This window comes from Eptesicus fuscus, chromosome 7 (assembly GCF_027574615.1).
Source record: "Eptesicus fuscus isolate TK198812 chromosome 7, DD_ASM_mEF_20220401, whole genome shotgun sequence".
Lineage (NCBI taxonomy): Eukaryota > Metazoa > Chordata > Mammalia > Chiroptera > Vespertilionidae > Eptesicus > Eptesicus fuscus.
Window position 1 is genome coordinate 88,584,468 of NC_072479.1, and position 25,789 is coordinate 88,610,256.

The window sequence follows — 25,789 nt, forward strand, 5'->3', positions numbered from 1 at the left end:
TCACTGACTCAGGGAAAACTTGTTCACAGCCCTCACACACAGAGAGTGGTGGCTGCATTTTAGGCCAATTAGAGCCCATCCTACTCAGCAGCTGCCACTGAGAAGAGCATTTGCCAATGCAGCTGCTAGGGACCCTACCAATGCACGAATTTGGTGCACGGGTCCTCTTGTGTATTCATAAACATAAACAAAACCTTGGAACCAGAAGAACATGCATGGCCCCCAAAGTAAGTTGGCAGAAATAAACCTACTGGGAAATGGATTCAAATAATAGTCAGAGCCTATCAATATACTCATAACAATGGGTCATACTGCAGAGAAATGCAGAAATTAAAGATAACCTGAAAAGTAGCCTTACTAAGCATCTTTCTCTAATAAGTCTGAAGAATGTACAACTCTTTCTTAGATGATTGGCTATAAGAGACACCAAATCACAGTGGATATAGAAACGTTTGATTCAGAATCATTCTGACTTGACTGCAAGGACATTTGATTCTGCCTTTAAAGCGCTTTTCTTGGTGTACAACAGACACTTCTGCCCATTCCTAAGCCCCACCCCATTCTCCAACACAGGTATTTACTGTGAGGTGGCTTCACAATGGCCAAGTGAAAATGTCCCTCATCCAATGATATCCTGCACTTCTTATACAGTTCAGGTGGATGGGGAAGTGGGTTTTTTTTTTCTGCTTTTTTTTCTTTCAGATTTGTTCAGATTGTTTTATTTTTTTCTAAATATGCACCTCCAAGTTCTGGTACACAAAATAATTCTGAAATTATATGATAATGCATGTTAAGAAAGCATCTATCATGCAAGCACCATTAACCCAAACAGCTAACTTTCCCATCTTACGGTGTGTTTTTTTCTGCTAAAACAACAGAACTACTCCTTGAACCCGATGAAAACCTGGGTCAATTATCAGTTCCATAACTATGTACATCACACTTCCTTTCTTAATAGTGTGAAGACATTAGCAGATAGGTAAAAAGGAAGTAAAAAAAGACTACAAACAATTTTAAAGTTCAATTATTTGTGTGTTTTTTAAAAGCACACATGCTATTAATTTAAAATAAATTTAATTCTACACAGCCTTGTTTTTTAAAAAAAATTGTGTTGCCTTACAATGCCATTTGAAACCTGCAAAGTACATTAGAAGAAAGAAAGAAAAGGGAATGGTTGGTTTTCATTTGAATTGCTTTTTGAAAAAACTATTTTTGGTAAATATTTTACAGACTAAAAATTAACACATGACCTGGTTATTTTCTTGCCTACTGTACAAATTAGAAACCAGCAGTACCTTTTTATTTTTCCTGAGGGGCTCCTTTTATTGTTTTTTAATTTTTATTTAATGATGAGGAACAGAGAGAGAAAGAGAGAGAGAGAGAGAGAGAAATCTGTTGTTCCACGTATCCATGCATCCTTTGGTTGATTCTTGTATGTGGCCTGACCAGAAATCAAACCAGCAACCTTGGTGTATTGGGACAACACTCCCACCAACTGACCTACCCAGCCAGGGCAAAATCAGCAATATCCTAATACAGCTAAAATTTTCTATTTTTGTGTGACTGGAATTCACTAAAATTTTTAGTTTCAAAGCAGAGAAAAATAATCACGAAAGCATATAGTAATTTTACCTAAAATTAGGGGAGAAGACTTAAGTAAAACTGTAGTTAAAAATTATTTTTTTAAAAGAAGCATTACATCAGTTTATAACAAATCAAATCAGGCTTGTACCCTCACAGCTTTGAGACAAAACACAAAGCTTTGGCAATAAAAATACTATTCATTTTTCTTAACGGTGACACTGAAACTGTGTTATTTATTTATCTAAAGGGGAAAAGTATATTTTCCATCATGATTATATATTAGTTGTTATAAGAATAAAGGAAAGGTTTAGTTAAAAATAAGAAGTGTTCTCTAAGTAGTCAAATTCACAGAGACAGAAAGTAGAATGGTGGATGCCAGGGGCCGAGGGAAGCAGAGAATGGGGAGTTAGTGGTTGTTTAATGGGTATAGCTTCAGTTTTGCACGATGAAAACAGTTCTGGAGGTTGGTTGCATAACAAAATGAATGTACACTTAAAAATGGTTAAGATGGTTACGTTTCATTTTTTGTATATTTTACCACACAAAAAAAGAGACTTTAAAATATTCCAATGTGCAGTAACAGATTTCTAAAATGAAATCTTGTAGACACTGTTGAGTTCTACTGAATTTGTTCAACTCCCTCTTTGATTTTGAAGGGATTATATTTTAATATATTTTTATTTGCAAGGTTTATTTTCAATGACTGCAGATTAAAATTTTAAAGCAAGCAAACAAACAAAATCTCAACATTAGATGGTAGCAAACATACCTCAAATTCTCTAACAACAACAGCAAAACCTGGGTTTTTCTTGCACTGCTCATCCAGCAAAGCTATATTCTTATCAAATTCTTTGATGTATGTGGAATACATTTTTAGATATGGCCCCTTCTTTACAAAGATATCAGCAATTCTTTGTTGTTCTGTCCTAAGGATAAAGAGATACACAAAAATATAAAGAGTCATTAATGTATCTAAAACATGTCCATATTCAAGCATCAGCTTATCTCTTTTCTCTTCTTGTGAGACCAATCCCCAAATGCCTATTCTTCAGCATTTCCATTGCCAACATCACATCTTGCCAGGGTTTTGCCAACAAGATGGTCTCCCTGCTTCTACCATGCCATTCTTTGTGCAGCCAGAGTCTAAAAACATATATCATGTGACTTCCAATAACCTCCTTGGCTCTAGCAGAAAAATAAACTCCTTATCTGAGAGGCTTACGAAGCCCCACAGGTGCCATTGCTCCTACTTTGCTGACCCATCTTACCCTTCTCTTCCTCTTTCTCATTACTCTCCAGCCACACTGGCTTTCTTCATAGGCTTTTGACACAGAGAATCCATAACCACTTTCAAAACTTGTACTAATGGTTTCACAAACCTGGAGATATGGAACCCAGGCTGGCCGCTCCTTTTTGGTCAGATGTCATTTTCAATGTGCTGACTTCTTAGAGGGCCTTCCTTAGCCACCCAATCTTCATTCACTAACACATGATCCTATTTTACATATATGCAGATCAGAAACTGCTTCTACCCAGTTTGTGTTTTTTTGTTTTTGTTTTTTTTTTTTGGTATGTTTGTCTGGTCCCTCACTAAAATGTTTGCTCCATGAGAGCAAGAGGCTTATATGTTTTGTGTGCTGTGATATGCCTAGCATGTTTAGAGTGCTGACTAGCACATAGTAGGTATTCAAAAGTGATTGAACACAGAAATGAAAGGTTTCATCATTGTTATTAAAAGCCAGTATAAAATAAATGTTATTTCAGAAAGTCTATTAACACCAAAGAATGTATTGATTCAAAAAACCCTTAAAGAAAAATATTTTAATAAATAGGATATATCTTATCCCTTGTTAGTAAAAAATATAGCTTTTGCCAGAGTTGTTGTTCTAGTTGTCCCTTAAGTTAGTCTGTCTCTTAGGGATGCTTAATATTTTAACACAGAACATCTATAGATCTAAAACTGAGAAAACTTTAGTACAAGCAAAAAAGATACTTAAGCTTCCCCTGCTTGCATAAATATGCACATCCCAGGTCACTTCAGATTATTTTAAAGCTAATTTTTATAAGAATGATTAAGTATGTAGAGTAGCTCTTTAAATATTTTCTTTCTACCATGACTTTAAAAACGACCTTTTAGTCATTCCTCAGACCTTAACTTTGTTTTATACCTGTAAACTGCTGCTAAGTATTAATTGCTTATTTAGCATATTTTCCCAAACAAGCAGAGACATGTTATTTCTAAAATAGGCAGTGGTTTTATTTCTGGATTATATATAAAGAGAGTTTAGAGGGAAATTGTGATCATGAAAGTATGTGATACTGCTTTGTTATCCAAATCACTGTGGGTTCCCTATGGATTTCAACAAAAAATTCAATTCCTTATATCAAACTTTCTACATATTTCTGAAGCTGTCACCAAAGTTTCTCCACCCAATGGAGAAACTTTGACTATTTGGTATCCTTTATCTGTCCTGAAATCTACAGCATCTACAATGGTGTCAGACACATGCAAATTTTCTAAACCACCAACCAAATCATCAATTTATCTCAGTGAATGGCCTCTTTTCCAAAACACAAGGGAATTTCATGACTCGAGGCTCCAGAACAGATAGATAAAACATTAAAAAAGTTTTCCAATGTGAAAATATCAACTAAACTCCCTCAATCTCAAAAATCTTGATTATCAAAGTCACCTATAAAAAGTTAAATTAGCCGATTATAGGCCCTTCTGGCTTATAGCTTCATCTAAAATTGGAAACCCAAGGAAAGCAGGTCAGCTCGTTTTTACCAGTTCGACACTCTCTCCTCTAGTTCCTTCAGGAGATCCCGGTTGAGCTCGTACAGCTGAGGCAAGTAGTATAGGATCTGATTTAGGATCCGGTCCTCAATCACTGGTTTCCCAAGTTGTCTGGAAGCATGGGCAACAGCATCTCGGAAATCCTATTACAGTTCAGAAGAGAAAAACAATACTCGTACACATATAACCTGAAAAGACTTTTTCCCTTAGTCACCGTATTCCCTAAAACAACAAACATTGCAAACCTGTGTTCCCCTTGTAGAATTAGAAGTTGAAAAGTATCCACTTCCTTCTATCCCACTTACCTAGAGAGTTTTGTTGTTTTGTTTTTTTTTAATACAAAGTGACTGGGGTAGATATTTGGTTTTAAAGCAGGCTGTGTGATATTGCTCTTAAATCTTTTGGTTTGCTCTCCAATTATACTCAAGGGCATGTTTAGAAACTGTATTGCAACTCTTAAGTAGAGTCTAAAATTATTCCAATACTGCAATATGAACACAATCTATTTTAAAAGCCTCCAGGAAATCTTAGCTAATTTTATTCTGGAAGAATCCCTTTGTCTACTTTCAGTAATCATTTCCCAACAACTGGAGCATTCTAGGTGAGGCATGTGAAGGATGACACATTCTTGATAATCAGAGAATACTGGATCTAAGCTCTCACTCACTCTTGGTTTACTGTGCTTCCTTGAGCTACCTTCATTTTCCTCATCTTTTTCATTATTAATAAAGCCAAATAACAATGCATTTAATCTGTACCAAAGTTATTCGAACAAAATGATTTTCTTACAGAAAGGTTTCATTTTATTGGACATTTTTCATTCATTGGTTAAAAGAAAAAAATTAAATTGTCCAGAATAGTATATCAGAGGGAAATCTAGGTATGATTGAGGCAGAAAAATAAAGTTTCTAAAGAAAACCAGTGACAGTCTCTTAACAATGAATGTAATATGTTCTTTCTAGGTTGCTTTTGTTTTTGTTTTTCAGGGAGGGAAGGACAATATGCCCAGCTAAAAAATGCTTTCTCTTCAGATTCCTTTTTAGCTAGGGATGGCCATATGACCCATCTAATTCTAGCTACTGAGATACAGTTGAAAATTTCTGAGAGGGGCCTGAGGAAAATATTTTTATTCACCTTCTAAATTCTGTCATATTTAGGATAATAGATAATTTGTTAAATTGAGGAGTACTTCATCTAGGTATAAATTGTATATTTTCTAACAGATAACATTTAGAATATGAAGTTTGACTTTGTTGTCACTATTGTTTAGTTTCAGTATATACACAGTTTACATCCAAATTAACTGGTATGTGTCTAGATTTCACTATTCCTGGAGGGTAGCCCTCAAGATATAAGTAAAACAATAGTGGAATCTTTTCCACAATCCTGAGGATTCAAAAACAAATACTGTTCCTTCTTAGAAACAATAGGCTTAATTAAAACCTTAAAGCAATGGTTGAATAAAACAGACTCCCTATCAGACTTTATCTTCCATTGCCTTCATTTCCACTTGCTTTCCCTCCAGTGATTCACTGGGCCAATCAAATAAACAAACAAACAAAAACAAACAAACAGAATACTGATTTTTCTCCAGAGTCCTTCAACACCTTCCTCCAACATACATATAGTAAGCATAAGTATTTCTTATGCTTCTTGTGAAGGATAAACACCTCATATGTAATTTACAAGTACATAAAAGGATTCCTTTTCTAAGGTATGGCTATTTTAGATAAGTCAAATCCTCTTTTGCTAACCAAATGCTAAAAACAAACACCTTAACTTCTACCTTAGTACCTGGGACTAACTTTATCTGCCCAATAGTCACATTAGCCCAAAGGAACCATCTACTTACACCAGTAACTAAAGAACTACTTTTACAACTAATTACTATAGTAGAAAATAAGAACTCCTAAGTTGTATAAACTCTAATCCAGAAAACCACACAAAACATCTCCAGAAACTAAATGGATATCGGCCAAATACCATCTCCCAACAGCTTGCTTCTATCAGCACTCACATTTACTAAGAGAAAATAGGGCTACTTAACACTTTGGAAAGTCATTAGATTTTTCCATCATGCAGAACATTAGAATATATGTATGTATCATGAGTTACTTCCTCAATTGTAAATGTATTCAAAGCACAAGAAGTAAACATCTTCTATAGTATTTTTTTTTACTAGTTTAACAACTAATATAATTTAGACATGAGTTCCTTGTTCAACAAAGCAGGAAGCACTGGCCTTTCTTCAGTAGACTAAATGATGAATATGTTTGTCCCTTGGAAGCAGGGTGACCTTTATTTTCCAGTTGGAAGGTATTTCCTCAGTCATGACAGTGAGCGTAGACATTAGCTGCTAACTAGCTTAAGGACCCTGTTTGACACAGCGTTTGCCAGACTCTGCATTCCACACAACTGCCACCATTGCCAAAAAGGACACTTGTTTATGTAAGACACATTCAACAGAGACCAGCCAAATACATCCACACTGGGCTGACCAGTGAGACGGCTGCTTCTAATTGGAGGCCCCACTCGTATTAACAGGCAAAACTTTCCTTTTCCTGGTACTATAGTGGATGGCATAGGCAGCTCTGGATGAACTGATGGCCCATATCTTTTTTTAAAATTAGCCTGTAAGAATAAAACAGAAATTTAATAATTAAAAGAGCAAATGAAGGACACTGAATAGAAACTACGGGGATTTAGAGAATTAATATCCAGCTATCTATTAGAAATTATCCCTAGAGCAGTGATGGCGAACCTATGACACACGTGTCAGCACTGACACGCGTAGCCATTTCTGATGACACGTGGCCGCTGAGGCAGCCGCATGCGAGGATGAAACATTTGCTGCTCCTCAGGATGAAACATTTGCGAAATAATGTTTTTTCCTCAAAGTGACACACTACCCAAGTTATGCTCAGTTTTTTGGCTAAGTTTGACACACCAAGCTCAAAAGGTTGCCCATCACTGCCCTAGAGACTCAGAAAGTTACATATTCTAAGCAAGCACTACCTGGGCAATCACTGGTCCTTGTGGTACCTTTTTGAAAATGAAAAAGGGCACAGCATCCCTCACTCCAGGTCAATCTAACTTACACCAAAGGCCCTACTCACAACTCACAACTCACAATCTAACTTACACCAAAGGCCCTACTCACAACTCATAACTATACATGGCAGCCCTGGCCTCAATCTCATTCCCTCACCTCTTGGGCCACCATCCCCTGAAAATAATGTACTATGGTCCCAGTGCGAGATGTTCACACAGGAATGACAAACAGAATATTTAACTTCTCAGCTCTTCATGAATCTCAACCATTTCTAGGACTGGTGTCACTGAAAGGAGGAAATATCTTTAAAAAAAAAATAGAAAGGATGATCACAACATGTGTCTAGTTATTTTTCTAAATGCTAACATCCAGGATAATTTGGGAAAGTGTGATGACTCAAAAGCCAGAAGTAAAGTTATTTTGGGGCAGAAGAATCTAAGTTGATTAAATCAGTGAGGATGCAAGACCACAGGCCTGGCACTTCAAAAATTAGATCCAGATATACTTTTTCACGCTGAAAAGACTGGGTAATTAAAATAAAAGGGGTGATAAGGTGACAGTTTACTGATATCAACTACATAACGTCAGTCTAATCTTCTAACATAAAACCCACTGAACCACTTACACTCTGGCTTCTGGGCACAATAACCACATGCTTGTTCAATTTGGAATTTTTAGAACTAGAAATGGGTTTCTGAATTATAAAACATATCGTACCATTTTTCTTCATAATTCCCAGAAAACCTAAAATAAGGACCAGATCAACTTTAAAAAAACTCAGCTCCTTTGAGGTATGAACACACTAGCTTTAGTTCAACTCTGATCACTTTGGTAAGAACTCAGCAAAAATCAGTGCAAATAAAATCAAGTATGAACATTGATGCACCAAACAGATGGCCTTGTTCCTCGGGTCAGGCTTTATAACTCCAGTGTCAAAGAGAAGTAGTGACTTAATTACCAGCTGTCCTGACTGGGCTTCCTGACCTTAGGGCGTTACTTAACCACTGCTAGGATACAATGAATTACAAAGACCAGATGGACAGATGGGCAGACAGGGAGCTCTGCAGGGCTCCCTGCCTCCATGAAGGGCATTAAAAATCACTTCATATTAAGCAAAAGCAAAGCAGCTGCTAAGGTCAAAGAGCTTTGATAAATATGCAGAAATGAGTGTGAAATTATGAAGTAAAAGCAGAGGGGGAAAGTCCTCATATTAATAAGTTGACTTTGTTTTTAAATAAAAATATTTGCCCAATGAAAGTATTTCTACTTTTCTGTATGCTCAGGTCTATTATTGTGCATAATCATCAATGCAAAACTGTGTAAAACACGACTGACATCAATCCTTTATCTCAAGTCTCCAACCCCCTTAATAACATTAACAAGTAATCATCATAATATATCCTAAATGATCAATATCTACCTTCATTCTCAGCTTTAAAAGATAAAATACTATGATTTCCTGGGCCAACAGAAAGAATTCTGAAAACAAAGCTTCTATATTAAAAGACATCTATACTCTCTCCAGTATGGTAGAGATTTCAGGAAACAATTTTTAATCAAATTCTGAACAATTCACTAAGTACAAGGGCTGAGAGAGACCTGAGTTAGAATCTGGCTTTGCCATTTAGTAGTGGGTTACTTTTGGCAGTTAGCTTACTTTCTTCATTTAAAAAATAAAAATGACATCTATTTGATCGGGTTGTTATGAGAATTAAAATAAATAATTTATATAACATAGCGTGTTAAAAGGCACATAGAGAGTACTCACTAGAAGGCCATTTATTTAATGAAAGGAGAGATTTTGGTTCATTTAAATGAACACATGAACATCATTTAAGATCCACAAGTTCCTGGAAGCTCTGAAACAGTGGCCTATAAAGTGAAGGAAATACCAAACCAAGGTGGGGAAACTCACATCTCAGCAGCGAGACAAAGGTGCCCTTAACAAAGAACTTCATTCAGTGAAGGACAGTCCTCACATAAAGGAAGCTGCTCAAAAGTGAAGGTTTGGAAACCATGTCAGTAGACACTTAAGGAGGATTCTTTACAACTAAAACTAAATGATAATTAAATGATTCACAAGATTTAAAAAAATAGAATGCATTCAGAACATGGGAAAAACTAGAGGCTTCTATGAGAAAGCCTTCAATTATTCTTTTTATAATGCATTAAAAAAAGATATATTTTATTTACTAATAATACACATTAAGATATCTAAGAAGCTTTGCCAACTCTATGGACTTACTGAGAGCCTCTCAAATTTTCAAAGTAATGTATCCCCCAACCTAAAGAAATTAGTGAAACAGATGCTTCATTACTAGTACCTTTTAACTATTACTTAACCAATCCATCTATGTCCAAAAGACCTCCAAGCTCTAATCATTCCCTTTAAAAATATTTTTTTAATCATGCTGCCTGGACATTTACAAAATAAATGTACAGAGTTGTTTATTAAATCAGTCTCCCACCAGAGAGCAAAAATAAGGTAACAAAACCAAAAAACACATTGTATCATTTGTACTTAATTATATTAGATGTCTAAGGTGTTTTATCTTTAAAATGTGCATTTATATACAACATAATAGCATTTTAGTAGAGAAAACACTAAATAGGTAAACAAGTATACAAATTATATATTTACGGCCAAGAAGAAAACAAACAAGGGGAGTTAAAGAGAAAAGATGGTCACAGGAGAGCTTTCTAAGGAGGTCACGTTAAAGCCAGATTGGAAGGATAAAGAAAAAACTAGCTATGATCAAAATGAAGGAAGAACAAACATTCTAGGAAACAGCATTAGCAAAAGCTCTGAGCAGGAATAACCTTAAGTGCTAAACAAAAACTGAAAGGAGGCCAGTATGACCAGAATATGGTCAATGGTTCGAGAATGCCACCCTTCCACAATGTCTCATCTCATTACCAGAGGCCACAGAACCTTATAGGCTGGGCCATAATTTACTGTCCAAACCACATAATTTTTGACAGTGAAAAGGAGTTCTATTAATATTATGCCAAGACAATAACCAGGACTGTGAAAAGCAAACAAAGACATATGGTTGTCCTACTTATAGCTCGTGGTAAATAGCTTAGACTTTATTTTTAATGGATTGGGAATCACTTAAAGGATTTTAAGCAAAGGAGTGGCATGCTCTAATTTATACAGGGTGTCCCCCCCAAAATGTATACACACTTCAACAGCTGACAGCTCAATTTTGAAAATAAAATGTATTTTAATAAACACTGCCTTTATAATTATTCAAAGGTGCGTGTATACATTTTTGGGGGGACACTATATTTTAAGAAAATCACTTAAAATTTTATAAGGAAAAAAATAATATACGGAACAGATTGGAAGGGAGGCAAGAATGGAAATAGGAAGCCCAATTAGGAGGCTGTTGATTAAGAGATTTGATAAGTTGGCGAAAGTAAAGAGGAAGTAGAATCAGTGGATTTGCTATGGGTTGGCTGGAGAAATAAGTGATAGGGAGAAATGAAGACCAAGTTCTAGTTTTCTGGCTTTTGCAGCTATATGGATAGTACTACCATTTTGAAAAGGGAAAGATTGACTTTTAGGAATCACCTTTCTCTTTGGACTCATCAGAGTATTGACTTAGAGACAATATGCACATTGGAGCTTTTTTTTTTGAAATCCAGTTCAAAGTTCAGGAGCTCATGGTGTATACTGAAGAGTATGCACCACATAATACAGTAATTATAAAGTCTTGCCACTGCCTCTGCAGGTGCAACTTTTTTTTCCCCCCACAAACATCAGATAGATAAATCAAAGCCCTCAACTGAGTATACTGGCTCTTAAAATTTTAAGCATATTTTAAATCGTGTGCCTTTCACCTAAGTCTATTTCCTCTCAGTGTAATAACTAAAATGATGAGATTCCTTAGATTAAAAATTTTTTCCTCTGATCTATTTCACCTAGTTATTTACAAAATTCCGAATAAAGAAGTGTTAGTAAGCTACAGGGACATATTAACATTTTTTTTTTAGATATGGCTGCTATGGTGGACAACACCAATATTGAACATTTCTGTCATCACAGAAAGATCTATTAACCTATTCTAGACTCTAATATGGAAAACTATTCATGGGAAATTATGTATAACTGAAACAACAGCTTCTTCCAAGCCACTTGGATAGCTTGCTGATTTCAAAAAAACACCCACTGGATTATCTAAAACATGTTATTTACATATTTTAAATCAGTCATATTCTATCATATAACAGAAGTTAACTCATTTAGATGAAATCAGATAGCAGGACTCAGGTTAAAGGGCCCCTGTACTACCGTCATGGGGTACTTTTGGTAGAGGAATAAAAATGAGCTCTAATGGCATGGTGGGAATATTGGAAGGAAGAAAGATGCCCTTGGCTTCACCTGCATTATCCGTCACAAGCCCTTCCTAATAAGGCTTACACCTGGTTAGTGCCCTGTTGTTAAGACACCCATTAGAGTTGGGTTCTGCTGAGTTAACATTTGCACACACCAGACAGAATGTTAACATGAGGTCAGCTGATGATCTATTCTCACCCTGACATTAAAGGCTTAGGAGATTTTGAAAATATACAAGTTAATGTGGGTTAGGAATGACTCACTCTGTTCAACATCAGCTGGGAAGAACCCAAGACCATCTAGGGAAATCGGTCTGATTATCCATTTTTATGATTTGTTTCAAAATTATATAGGTAAGAACAGAACATATATTTTTAATTAACCAAATAAATAAACTGGTAAAGCATTTAATTGCCTCCCTGCCTATTAGAATCAGAACTTCCTTTATTAAAATGAAATTTTAGTACAGGGGGGAATAGCACTAGAAAAAGTGAAAAGTTAACTGTGTGGAAATAGAATGAATGCTTCCCATTCACTGATGCTCTTAAAATGGAAGATGGAAAAGAAGAGGGTAATGGAAAGGTAAGTTGAGAATCTACCATATACCATGTGCAATGCTAGACTCTTTCACATCATCTTATTCATTGAGACCTCACAAGCTGAAAGATGGGTACTTTTATCCCCATTTTATGAATGAGACAAGCTAGATCCAAAAGGTTAAACTACTTTCTAAAATTCACATAGCTGGTAAGAAACAGAATCTACCAAGTCAATGCTTCTCAAAGTATGGTCCACAAATTGTTATTAGTCAGCAAAGATATTAGTCAGAAAGTAAGAATAAGGAATATAAAACTTTTATATCAATTTGATATGGCCATGACATTTTTTTAAAAAAATATATTTTATTGATTTTTTACAAAGAGGAAGAGAGAGGGATAGAGAGTTAGAAACATCGATGAGAGAGAAACATCGACCAGCTGCCTCCTGCACACCCCCCACCGGGGATGTGCCCGCAACCAATGTACATGCCCTTGACCGGAATCGAACCTGGGACCTTTCAGTCCGCAGACCGACGCTCTATCCACTGAGCCAAACCGGTTTCGGCTAGCCATGACATTTTTGTTGTATTTTACAAAAGTTCTGGTCCACCATGGATGGGAAAATTTTAAAGCCTGTCCTTCACAATATTGTGAGAAGCAGTACACTAGACTCTAAGCCCTATGAGGGCAGGGACTCTGTGTTGTTCACAGCGAAATCCTCAACACCTGTTCCATGCAAGATTAACTGAAATAGTGCACTGAAGTTCAAACTCAAGTCTTTTTTATTCCATAACATGTTTTGCCTCTATTAACTATAGAGTTTATCAATTGACTTGTAGATGCTTAAAATTTCCTTGAAGAAGTACTATTTAAACATGTCTATCAGGTGTCTGGGTGAGCAAATCTATGCTAATAAAAGGGTAATACGCTAATTAGACAAGACATCTTCTGGAAGTCCTTCCGGACAAAGCCATAGTGGCAGGGGCCGAGGCAGAGGCAGTTAGGGGCAATCAGGCAGGCAGGCAGGCGATCAGTTAGGAGCCAGCGGTCCCAGATTGCGAAGTGATGTCTGACTGCCAGTTTAGGGATTGGGCCTAAACTGGCAGTCGGACATCCCCCAAGGGGTCCCAGATTGGAGAGAGTGCAGGCTGGGCTAAGGGACCCTCCCCTCCCCCATGCACAAATTTCGTGCACCAGGTCTCTAGTCTATAATAATAAAAGTGTAATATGCCAATTAGACCAGATGTCCTTCAGGATGACCTTCCAGATGAAGCCGGGGCTGCGAGGGAAACCCGGGTCCCAGGTACCTGCCAGTGGCTGGAGTGAAGCCAAGGTCCTGGGTGCCAGAGGGAAGTCAGTGCTAGCAGCTGGGGGAAGGCCTACTCTAGTATTGTTACAATTCTTTAATGAATTACAAAAGAAAAGTTACCAATATAGTCAAGAGTTCTGTGAGAAACTATTCACAAGGAAATAGTTTCACAAAACAAATTAGTATTGTTAAGAATTATTTTAGAAAATGTTTCTAAAGCTAGATATTTTTCACACAGGAATTAGCCCTCCATGTTTCTGTTGTACCAAGTATAGAGCAGAAGGGAATCATTTGGTGAATGTGAATCACCAAGTGAAACCCACTTTTCATGTGTGCCTATTAAAAGGAAGACTGAAAATAGTGCTTTTTGCAGAGACATAAATGTGTGTATAGTTTGTGAGCCTACCACTTCTCAGCAATTAAGTTTACGATGATGTTAATAATTACACCATCTAAGTAAAGTTTCACTTCAATTTCTTTTTTTCATTGTTTCCCCTACCTTATCCCTTTCTTCTGTTAAGTTTTAATATCTTGCCAAAATACAATTGGAATAAAGTAATACTAAAAGCACTTTAGCTGCCAATGAGTAATGAAACTTGTACAAACCTGCAGATACAAAGGAATGCATGAGAAAAATGAACATGTAGCCAGACACATATCCTAATTGTTTCCCAACAGGTTTGTTCAAGTTGACAATTATAAAAACTAAAAATAGAACGTAAAAAGTTAGTTGTAAAAATGTCTATTTTAAGTCTCTTTCTATGAGCTTATTCAGAGAGAAGAACAGAACTGAACACTGATCATGACATTCTGTATATATTGCTAATACAAAATTCTACTGATGGCAGACTTGTGCAAATGTCCAAGAAGAAATATTATCACTTTGAAAACTATTATGAAGATAGAAAGTATAAAGACTTTGGAGATAAAGTTATAAAGGCTCTCTATTTTTCAGAAATCATTGGGTATATCACACATTTTAGAAAATTTCTGTATTTAAAAATAAAACCATATATTAGAAAGCACATACATGTATATACATATTAGTTCAAGTATATTTAAGTTATGTTGAAAATTTTAGTGGCTAGGAAAAGATGTAAAAGAGGATAGTCTTAGACTTCAAGAAAATATTAGCAGATACTTACGATATGCAAAAGTTTTAACACATCCACAAACCTGTAAAAAACAGCAATGAAAGAGATGTTTTAAATTAGTCAATGGGGAAACAAAGAGTCTTCTGAATCATAAACTAGATACTTACACTTTCTCTGAGCTCATGATCTCCTTGGCAATATAATGGACTTTACTTTTTATTCCAGTATCTTCATCCTGTGGATAGGAGTGCATTAAGAAAGCATAAATTAACAAAAGGATAATGAAGATCAGTTTTGAAACTAGTCAGATGTAAATTCAGTTCCGTTACTTACAAGTTTCTGATTAGAACACATTTCATGCTATATAACATCTCAAATGACAAACGCAGAGAATTCAGTGCAGTTATTAAACTTGATACAGGAGAAGCTGCGAGAATCAGTAACCCTCTACCATCACCAGCCCTAGACTGATGGGCTTCCTCAAGACCCCCCCGAGCCTTGGTGCAGCACAGCCATCGGTGGTTCAAAACAGAAATGACCCCAACAGTTACCACATGCACATTCTTCTTGGGGTGCACACAAGAAATGCGAGATTAGTGAGTGTCCGACAGGAATGTATAAGAGCACTTTACCCAAAGAAAAGCCACGAAGTCAAACACCTTAAGTGCAGTCTGAAAAGGGCTCTTTTTCACAGTCTACACCTAACACTGGCCAACATTTCAGCCATGGCTCTCTTCAATTTACTTAAAATCCATTTTAGAAATACGCTCTTTTACTTCTGTTTTGTTCTAAAGAGCTGAAATGATGCACCTGAAACTTGGATAATTTTGATAGTGTCACCCCAATAAATTCAGTAAGAAGGAAACAAAAGAGTAGAAATGAAATTCTTAAAATGTGTACTGCTTTGTGTGTAAATTAAATACTCTAGCAGGAAGAAAAAAATGTTCACTCTGAGCAGGTAGAGGTGATTATGATTAGCAAGGAGGTTTAAATAGGTAGGGATTTAGAGACGTGTTTTTATGTAAAAATGAAGAAAGCTGGTTTTGACTCTTAGTCATTAGAGAAAAGGAGGGGTTTCTCTCCATTTCTATTCTGGTGAAAGGTCTGCACACAGCAGTCCCACCATGAAGGGCCAACGAGAGTAAATTAGGAATAAGCAATTGTAACATTTTTTATATTACACCTAAGGTGAAAAGTGTGACTATGGTTATTAAAAGGAAAACAAACTGATGCTTCTGTTGAAGAAACATCAGACCTGGTTTTATTAGGAGAGACCTCCTGAATACACTCCGACATTGGCAATACCAGAACCCAGTTATTTTGTGCTGTCTAAAGTGACGTTGAGCAAGGCACTGTCACAATAAGGATAGAAAGTGACCATGACAATCCCGTAGTCAGTCACTAACAAGATGATACAGAAAAAAAAAAAAGTGATCTCTCATTAAAAATTAATAATAACGGTAGCGAAGTGGTCCCCTTTTTTCAAAACTGAAATTATGGATCATCTTAACACATCTGTTTACCTGAGCATCACTGTGATGGATCAAAGGACTATCTTGGTTCCTTATTTGGGGGAAAAAAATGTTGTTTTTATCTGCTTCTAGAATTTCAGTGTCAGAACCAATATATAAAAATAGATGCAGTTTAACAATGAATGAAGCTCTTCAGAAAATTACATTTTAATGATTTTTTAAGTATGCTGATGTTCTGTAAATACATTAAAACCCTTTTATTAACTTCCTCAAAGCACTGGTGACACTTAAATGAATAAACACAAAGAGGATCCTTCAAGATTTTACAGCATGCTAAAATTTAGATTCTTTTATTACAATAACTTATATTATCATAAATCAGTATTTTTATTTATTTTTATCCTCATCTGAGGATATGTTTATTCATTTTTTAACAGAGAGAGAGAGAGAGAGAGAGAGACAAAGAGAGACAAAGAGACAGACAGAGAGGGAGAAAGAGAGATAGAGACAGAGAGACAGACACAGAGAGAGAAACAGTGATTGGTTGCTTCCCATACACACCCCAACCGGGGATCAAACCCTCAACTTTTGGTGTACGCAATGACACTCCAACACTCAAATGAGTCACCGGGCCAGGGCAAACCTTCATTTCTAGATTCCGTTTTTACTACACTGAAAACCAGTGGATCATAAATGGTAGGTGAAGTCATAAAAGTGAATGAGATCAAACATAAAGGAATATGTAAAGTGAGAACTGGACCATTATCAGAATCCCAAAGATGACCCACTTAAAACAGGGATTTGCCAAGATTCAAAGTTATTAGCAGAGTTGGGAAGAGAACCCATATTTTCCAATATGCAATCTAGAAATTGTTCTATTACTCCCTGAATCTCTCTTCGGTATCTTCTGGTAATCACATCCTTAAAAATATTCACAGCTGTCCCCGGCCAGTGTGACTCACTGGTTGGAGCATCAGCCCCAGCACCGAGGGTCTCAGGTTCAATTCCTGGTCAAGGGCATGTACCTGAGTTGTAGGTTGGATCCTGGCCTGGGGTCTGGCACATTTGAGAGGCTATCAATCAATGTCTGTCTCTGTCTCTGTCTCTGTCTCTGTCTCTCTCTCTCTCCTTCCCCCCACAGCCCCAACATATATTTCCCCTCCTCTCTTTTCAACATTTAACCAATCCAAACATTCTGCAATATTTGGCTTACATTTTGTGAAACAAATTGTTATATATAACAGCGTTTCCCTCCTCCTTCAGGAATAAACACTAACCTTGCAATGTATATTTGTCCCTCTGTGTTTTCATATCTTACTACTGAAGAATTCACATACAATATCAAGAAATCCTAACTCTTTCATCAGAAATACTGTTATGCAAAAAATATTCAAAGTAGTCTATAAAACAACTACTTATAAAAATAATCTCTGGGGGGGGTAATAGTAAGATATGTACACATATAATACCTCAATAAAAATATTAAAAAAATAAAAAAAATAATCTCTAAAGAGTAAATAATTATTAATAAAGAGTACATTAATAGTCCAGTCTAATTAAACTAGAACAGCAATTTTCAACCTTTTTTCATCTCATGGCACACATAACTAATTACTAAAATTCTGCAGCACACCAAAAAAAATATTTTTTGCTGATCTGGAAAACAAAAGGAATACTTTAAAAAAAGTGTAATTTTGATTCATTCACACCAGATAGCTATTGCTGTTGCCTTTTTTTTTTTTTTAATTTAACAATTTAAGGAAAAAGAGGTCAGTGCCCCTGATTAAATAGGGAGGTATTGCATGTTTTAAAAATTATTGCCCTGGCCAGTATGGCTCTGTGGTATTGTCCCGTACACGAAAAGGTGGTGGGTTTGATTCCATTCAGGGCACATACCCAGGTTGCCGTTTCAACACCTGGTTGGGGTACCTACCAAAGGCAACCAATTAATGTTTCTCCCTCTCTCTCTCTCTTTTCCCATCCTGTCTCTTAAAAAAAACACACAATTCTTGAGACACACTGGTTGAAAATTGCTGGCAGAGAATATTTTGCTTTATCTTGTTACTTAGCTCCCAAACTCTCTTTAAAGGGACAATTATATAACTTCGACCTCTATCCCCATTATTATTCCTCTTTCTAGGGCAGGTTGTTGAATAATTGAGACTAACAATTTGAATAAGTATTGCTCAACTGAGCAAGATAGGCATAAAATACTCAACTCCGTTCACTCACCTTTTTATTTATTTACTTTTAAAAATATGTTTTTATCGATTTTATCAAATATATTTTATTGATTTCAGAGAGAAAGGGAGAGGGAGAGAGAGATAGAAACATCAAAGATGAGAGAGAATCATTGACTGGCTGCCTCCTGCACACCCCCTACTGGGGATCGAGCCCACAACCTGGGCATGTGCCATTGACCGGAATCAAACCTGGGACCCTTCAGTCGCAGACTGACATTCTATCCAATGAGCCAAACCAGCTAGTGCTGCTTTTATCGATTTTAGAGAGAAAAGAAAGGAGAGGGAGAGAGAGAGAAACATTGATCAGCTGCCTCCCGTAAGTACCCTAAGTGGGGATCAAACCTGCAACCTGGGTATGTGCCCTGACCGGGATCAAACTGGCGGCCTTTCAAGCATGGGACGACACCAACCTACTAGCCACATCGGCCAGGGCATTCACTCACAGTTTTTTTATACAGAGCTAACATTCCTCAGGGAAAAGTTGTAAAAACAGCCTGATCTTGCAGACTACATTATCAAACATGCACTAATAACCTAACTACCTACACACACACACACACACACACACACACACACACACACACTCACACACGGATAATTATTTTGAAAAATACTGTAGCAAATCAATGCTTTTCTAACTATTATAATTGGTTTCTCTATGTTATCTGTAGCTAGAAAGTTTAATATTTATAAAATGCAATATATCCTTTTAAAAATAAAGTCAAAAGAAATGCATTAAAAATGAAAAAGAGAAACCTAAACCATTGAAAGAACTGAATTCTTGACTCTGCATTCTCCATTTTGAAAGGCTATAAGGCCCCTTACAGGTCAAGAGGTGGTTTTAGCACTATCTATGCAGAAACTAGGTACACTATAGATGCTGGAGCATACCTAAAATGTGTACCAGCTTTAGACAAAAATTTCAAGTAAGTATCCTTTATTTTTGGCATCTACCTTATATTTCCTTTCCTCTTTTTATTACCCTCCTTTTGGCACATCTGTAACTCTAAACTTTTTTTATTTTCCTCTTCAAAACCCTGCTCTGCCAGGGCCTGTGTTAGAGAAAACTGTGAAGAGTGACTCCATAGTAATAAATATGTTATCCCCAGGCAGATATCGTGCTTCTGGTATAGCAGGGGACGCAATACTTTAACTTAGAAAAACAACTATGGGAGGCCTGACATTCCTTATCAGAAAGATGAGTGTTAAATTTTCAACTTTAAAATCCTAAGATTTAATCATTAAGTATCTCAGATCTCAGATGTGGTACAGCAAGTCGATGAGATAGGGGTTGGTGGCGATCCAGAAGCAGCACTGGGGCTGTTGGCTATGGAGTATGTTTTTCTTTTCTAGAAACAAGACTGTAAACATTGGGGGTGGGGAACATGGTGGGTATTGGCATGAAGACAGATATGTAGATCAATGGGAAGAAATTGAGAAGTATACCATTATATTTATGGTCAATGAATTTTTGACAAAGTTGTCAAGGCAAATCAATGGAAGAAAGGATAGTTTTTCCAACAAATGGTTAAGAATTACTAGAACAAGTGGATATCCATCCACAAGCAAAAAGATAAATTAGTCCTCTACTTGGCACCATTTATAAAACTTAACAAAAATCTATCATGGACTTAAATGTTAAGAGCTAAAACAGTAACTCTTCTAGAAGTAAATACCGAAGTAAATCTTTGTGACTTTGGTTTAGGCCAGTGGTCGGCAAACTCATTAGTCAACAGAGCCAAATATCAACAGTACAACGATTGAAATTTCTTTTGAGAGCCAAATTTTTTAAACTTAAACTTCTTCTAATGCCACTTCTTCAAAATAGACTCGCCCAGGCCGTGGTATTTTGTGGAACAGCCACACTCAAGGGGCCAAAGAGCCGAATGTGGCTCACAAGCCGCAGTTTGCCGACCACAGGTTTAGGCTAACAGCTCTTAGATATGCCAAAATCACGATCCATTTAAAAATTCATAAAATTAACTTCGTAAAAAAAAAATTTAACTTCGTAAGTTTAAAACTGTTATTTTTCAAAAAAATACCATCTATAATAATAAAAGCATAATATGCTAATTAGACCGGACGTCCTTCCAGAGGAAGCTGGGCTGGAGGGAAGCCCGAGTCCAGAGTGCCTGCCTGTGGATGGAGGGAAGCCCCGATCCCAGGTGCCAGAGGGAAGCCGTGCCGGCAGCTGGGGGAAGGAAGGCCTACTCTTGCACGAATTTCATGTATCAGGCAAGTAGTAAAGAAAATAAAAGATAACCACAGGGGAGGAGGAAATATTTGCAAATCATGATTCTGTATCCCGAAACATAAAAAACTTATAAAACAACTCAGTTAAAAATGAGTAAAAAATATGAATAGACATTTCACTAAAGAAGATGTAACAGTAGCCAATAAGTATATGAAAAGATGTTCAACATAATTGGTCATCAGGGAAATACAAATTAAAGCCACATCAAGACAGCACTCACATCCACAGAATGGTGACAATAAAAAAAAAAAAAAAGAAATAAAGCCACTAATGGTGAAGATGTGGAGAAACTAGAACCTTTTATACATTGCTGGTGGTTATGGTAGCCCTTGGTCATATATTGTGATTTGGGGTTTTAGCTGTCTCCTAATATCACTAAAGGCAGAATTTATATTTCTGTCTTCCTTGTTATTCTGAGATAATTTCTAAGAGGCAGGAGTCAGGACCATCTTTTCTATATCATTTTAAAATCTAAACTTAGTAACTATCATTTGATAGCAAGGTTAGCAGGAGAAAACAGCTCCACTGTCAGCTGATTCATTGCTCTACAGCTAAGTCTGAAAACATGAGTGATCATTAGAACCAGGCAGTGCTTAAATGTCAGATTCCCAGCTAACTTCCAAATTCTCATTCTGTAGGTCTGAGATGGGACATGAAAGTGGGTGTCACAAGAGGGAATGAAAGATAAGTAAGAAATAGCCCTAGCCTTCAAGTAGTGAATAATGGGAGCAAACCAAATATACAAGTAACTATTTATAAGGACAACACTGAAACATGCTGGTATCTTTTGTATTCATTTTTTTAAATTTATTTTTATTGATTACAGAGATGGAGAAAGAGAGAGAGAGAGAGAGAGAGAGAGAGAGAGAGAGAGAGAGAGAGAGAGAGAGAGAGACATCAATAATGAGAGAGAATCATTGATCGGCTGCCTCCTGCAGGCTCCACACTGGGGATCGAGCCCACAACCTGGGCATGTGCCCTTGATCAGAATTGAACCTGGGACCCTTCAGTCTGCAAGCTGACGCTCTATCCACTGAGCCAAACCAGATAGGGCCATGCTGACATCTTGAAGAAGAGAAAGAAAATAATCAGGCAGCAGTGTGTAATTCAGGAAAGGATTCACAAAACATGAAGTATGTGATGACCTACAGTCACTTTTTAAATAAGCTATCAAGTACCTGCATGCTAGATATTAAAGACTCATCAAAGCCAGAAACCTGGACTCCTCCACCTTCTGTGACTAGAACTGAGCCGAAGGACATTTCCTCTCCCACAATATTGCCTCCTTATTTATTGCCTACACAGTCACCTAAGTGGTTTCCTTGGCTCTACATTTACTCCACTGCAATCCATTCTCTACACTGCCACCAGAGCAATAGTTCTAAAATGCAAATATAATCATATTAGTTCTCAGGTCAAATCATATTAACAGCTCCCTATCACCTATGGGCAACAAAGACCAACTTTTCTTTTGTCATGCACACAGACACATCACAATGTATCTAGTTATCTTCATTAGTCTCATTCCTACCCCTCCACACTGTGTTCTCTCAACTCCATCCAAATTGGAACCACCATGCAACTCCAAGTGTGCTCTGTCCCCACAAGTCCATCCCTTTACACCTTTCCTTCCCCTTTCCTCACCTCCCCCTCTCCACAAAGATTTCAGACAGTCATATTCCAACTCATCCTTTATGATTGCATTCCGAAAATGTAAACTCAAGCATGTAAAAACTACAGTGGGTAATTCTAAAATTCTAGAAGTCTATGTATTCTATTGTCTATTTTACCTTTTAAAGTAGGAAAACTACAGAGCTAAAAAGAAGATAGTAACTACTGGAAAATGACTCAATGGAAATAATCCTTTTCAAAGAAGACAAAGACAGATAAAACAAACCCAAATAAAAAAGCTCTATACTATCTCCAACTTGTAAGAACAATGCTGATTCTGACCCAACTCAAACAATGATGGAGAAATACATCCCACTGAAAAAAAAACCTCAAGAGAAGCCATATTTGGCATCTCAACTTTTCAGTTAATGAAAGCCCTCAGTTAAATTACATTGCATTTCAAAGCACATTGCCTATGCAATAATAACTCCATCTCCCAGAAGAAGTGCACTGCTGTGGAAGTTGAAACATTAGCCACAAATGAAATTATTTTGTCAAGGTCATAAAATAAGTCATACAAATTCCCAAACAGCCTTTGATCTGAAAACGAGTTTTTATGTTCCTATCTCTTGATAATAGCCCAGCTTTGCAAATTCTGAAATGTGTTCTCTCTTTTCATATTGTTCACTGCAAATAAAGTTTGGTGTAATTTATCCATTACTTTTTAATAGAATTTTTAAAAGGCCTCTGCTAAAAAGAGTATAATTAGGCAGTGGTGGGTAATTCAGGAAAAGATTCTACTAAAAACAAAAAACAACCGGACAGACCTGCCTGAGCAACATGTCTACATTATTAAGGTATGCCAAAAATGAGGCGACACCATGACTAACTTCTAAAGGACAAAGTTCTCTTAGGTTTTCACCCTTCTCTTCAGGAAGATATGTATCCTATGAGCTGTTACAAGAAATGTGAAAAGGAAAGAGGCAGAGAAATCAATATGCAGGAAAGGGTTAATATTAATTAACAGTGGTTAATATTCCAACCAGAATGAAGAATAATGAATAGATCCCAGTTTGAAACAACCTCTGGCAATCACTAATGTACTTTCTGTCCCTATGGATATGCCTATTCAGGACATTTCATATAAGTGGAATCATACAACATGTGATTTTTTTGTGACTGACTTCTTTCACTTAGCCTGTTTTTAAGGTTCATACATGTTGTAGCAGGTATGAGCACATTTTTTATTGCTGAATAATATTCCATTCATCAGTCTGATGGATCCATTTATCAGTAAATGAACACTTGAATTCTTCCCACTTTTGAGCTCTCATGAATAATGCTCCTATGAACATTCCTGCACAAGTTTTTGTGTGGGCATGTTTTCATTTATCATGAGAATACATCCAGGAGTAGAAGTGCTGGGTTACATGGTAACTGTATATTTAACCTTTTGAGGAACTACTAGACTGTTTTCCAAAGTGGCTGTACTATTTGACATTGTTACTAGCTAGGTACAAGGGTTCCAATTTCTCCACATCCTCACCAACATTTTGTTATTGTCTTTTTAATTTTATAATCATCCTAATAGGTGTGAAGTGGTAGCTCACTGAGGTTTTGCCTAGCATTGGCTAAAATCCTAGATGGCTAAGGATGTTTAGCATCTTATTATGGCCATCTGTATATCTTCTTTGGAGAAATGTCTATTCAGATCCTTAGCCCATTTTAAATTGGGTGTGTTTTTTTTTGTTGTTGTGGAGTTCTAAGAGTTCTTTATACTGTATATTCTGTATACAATTACTTTACTAGAGATATTTACTAATACAAGGTATGATAAAAGTAGGTTTACAGGTTGTTCGTATGGAAAATAACGTAAAAATTAATTGAAAAATAATTCAAGAATAAACTTCGTGTTTTGCGTATTCACAACAAACTTACTTTTGCCCTACCCTGTACTTTCTCATATTCTGTGGGTTGACTTTTCATTTTCTTGATGGTACTGTGTACAGCATCAAATATTTTTTTGGTTTATTTTTTTAATCCTCACACAAAGATACTTTCTCCACTGATTTTTAGAAAGAGTGGAAGTGGGGTGAGAGAGACAGAGAGAGAGAAACATCTGTATGAGAGAGATACATCAATTGCTGTCTCCCGCACGTGCCCCAACCAGCACTCAGGATCAAGCCTGCAACTGAGGTACCTGTCCTTGACCAGAATCAAACCCGCTGTCCTTCATCCTTAGGCTGACACTCTAACCACTGAGCAACTGGCTAGAACCCACCAAAGCTTTTAATTTTGATAAAAATTGGACACAAAGTCCAATTTATCTATGCTTTCCTCTTATCACTTATATTTTTGTTATAGCTAAGAAGTCTTGGCCTAACATAAGGGCATGAAGAGTTATTACTATATTTTCTTCTATTGTTTTTTCTAAGAGTTTTATACTTTCAGCTCTGACATTGAGGTCTATTATGATCCATTTTGAGTTAATTTTTGTGTATGGTGAGAGGAAAGGGTCTAACTTCATTCTTCTGCATGTGGTTAACCAGTAATTCCAGTACTGTTTATTACACCTTGATTTCTTTAACTATACATTTTGACCTTTTACATTACATAAATTTTTTTGTCAACTGAAATTCATTGTGAAATTATATTGATGTAAATAAACTAACTGACTTTTAAAAATTATTTGACCGCCAAAACCGGTTTGGCTCAGTGGATAGAGCGTCGGCCTGCGGACTGAAAGGTCCCAGTTTCGATACCGGTCAAGGGCATGTACCCTGGTTGCGGGCACATCCCCAGTGGGGGGTGTGCAGGAGGCAGCTGATCCGATGTTTCTCTTTCATTGATGTTTCTAACTCTTTATCCCTCTCCCTTCCTCTCTGTAAAATATCAATAAAATATATTTAAAAAAAATTATTTGACCAAGCTCATATAGCTGGTAAGTGGCAGAGCTAGGACTGCCAAATTTCATGTTTTTCTATCAGAACACAATACTACCTTTCATGTAAACATGTTTCAGATTTACTGATCCAAGATAAGAAAAGGCAACTTTGAAATGATATATATTTATTGAGTATATTTGATATGCATTTATTGGATATATTTACCCAATATACATTTATTTGGTTATATAAAGCTTGATTTCAGATAACTTTTTGCTTATCCTAATATATAAAGAGCCAGGGTCCGTAACGTCCAAAACAACCGAACGGATGACCAAACGCCAGGCTGCGTGCACAGCAGGCTTGGGTGGGCGGGGACTGGCAAGCAGGCAAAACTGCTAACCTCCTGGTCCCTCCTGGGTCGCAGGCACTGCGGCGACCCAGCTCTGACTGGTGCTGCCAAGGCGGGTGTGATGCGATTGGTCGGGGGGGGGGGGGGGGGTCGCCATTGCCCCACGATCGCCCTGCAGAGGGAGGCCCAGGCTACCCGGCCGGCGGCGGTGGGCGGGGCCTCCCTCTGCAGGGCAATCAATCCCGGGGCTCCCGG

The 25,789-nt window shown here is 36.9% G+C and overlaps 1 protein-coding gene across 1 annotated transcript in view; it reads right to left on the reverse strand.

The window, feature by feature from the left end:
* Positions 1 to 25,789, reverse strand: part of FGD6 (FYVE, RhoGEF and PH domain containing 6) — a 125,687-nt gene that overhangs the window by 43,733 nt on the left and 56,165 nt on the right. Inside the window, 4 exon segments of the mRNA XM_008144802.3 lie at positions 2,354 to 2,510; positions 4,373 to 4,524; positions 14,769 to 14,799; positions 14,885 to 14,952. Of these exon segments, the coding sequence (XP_008143024.2) occupies positions 2,354 to 2,510; positions 4,373 to 4,524; positions 14,769 to 14,799; positions 14,885 to 14,952 (408 nt within the window).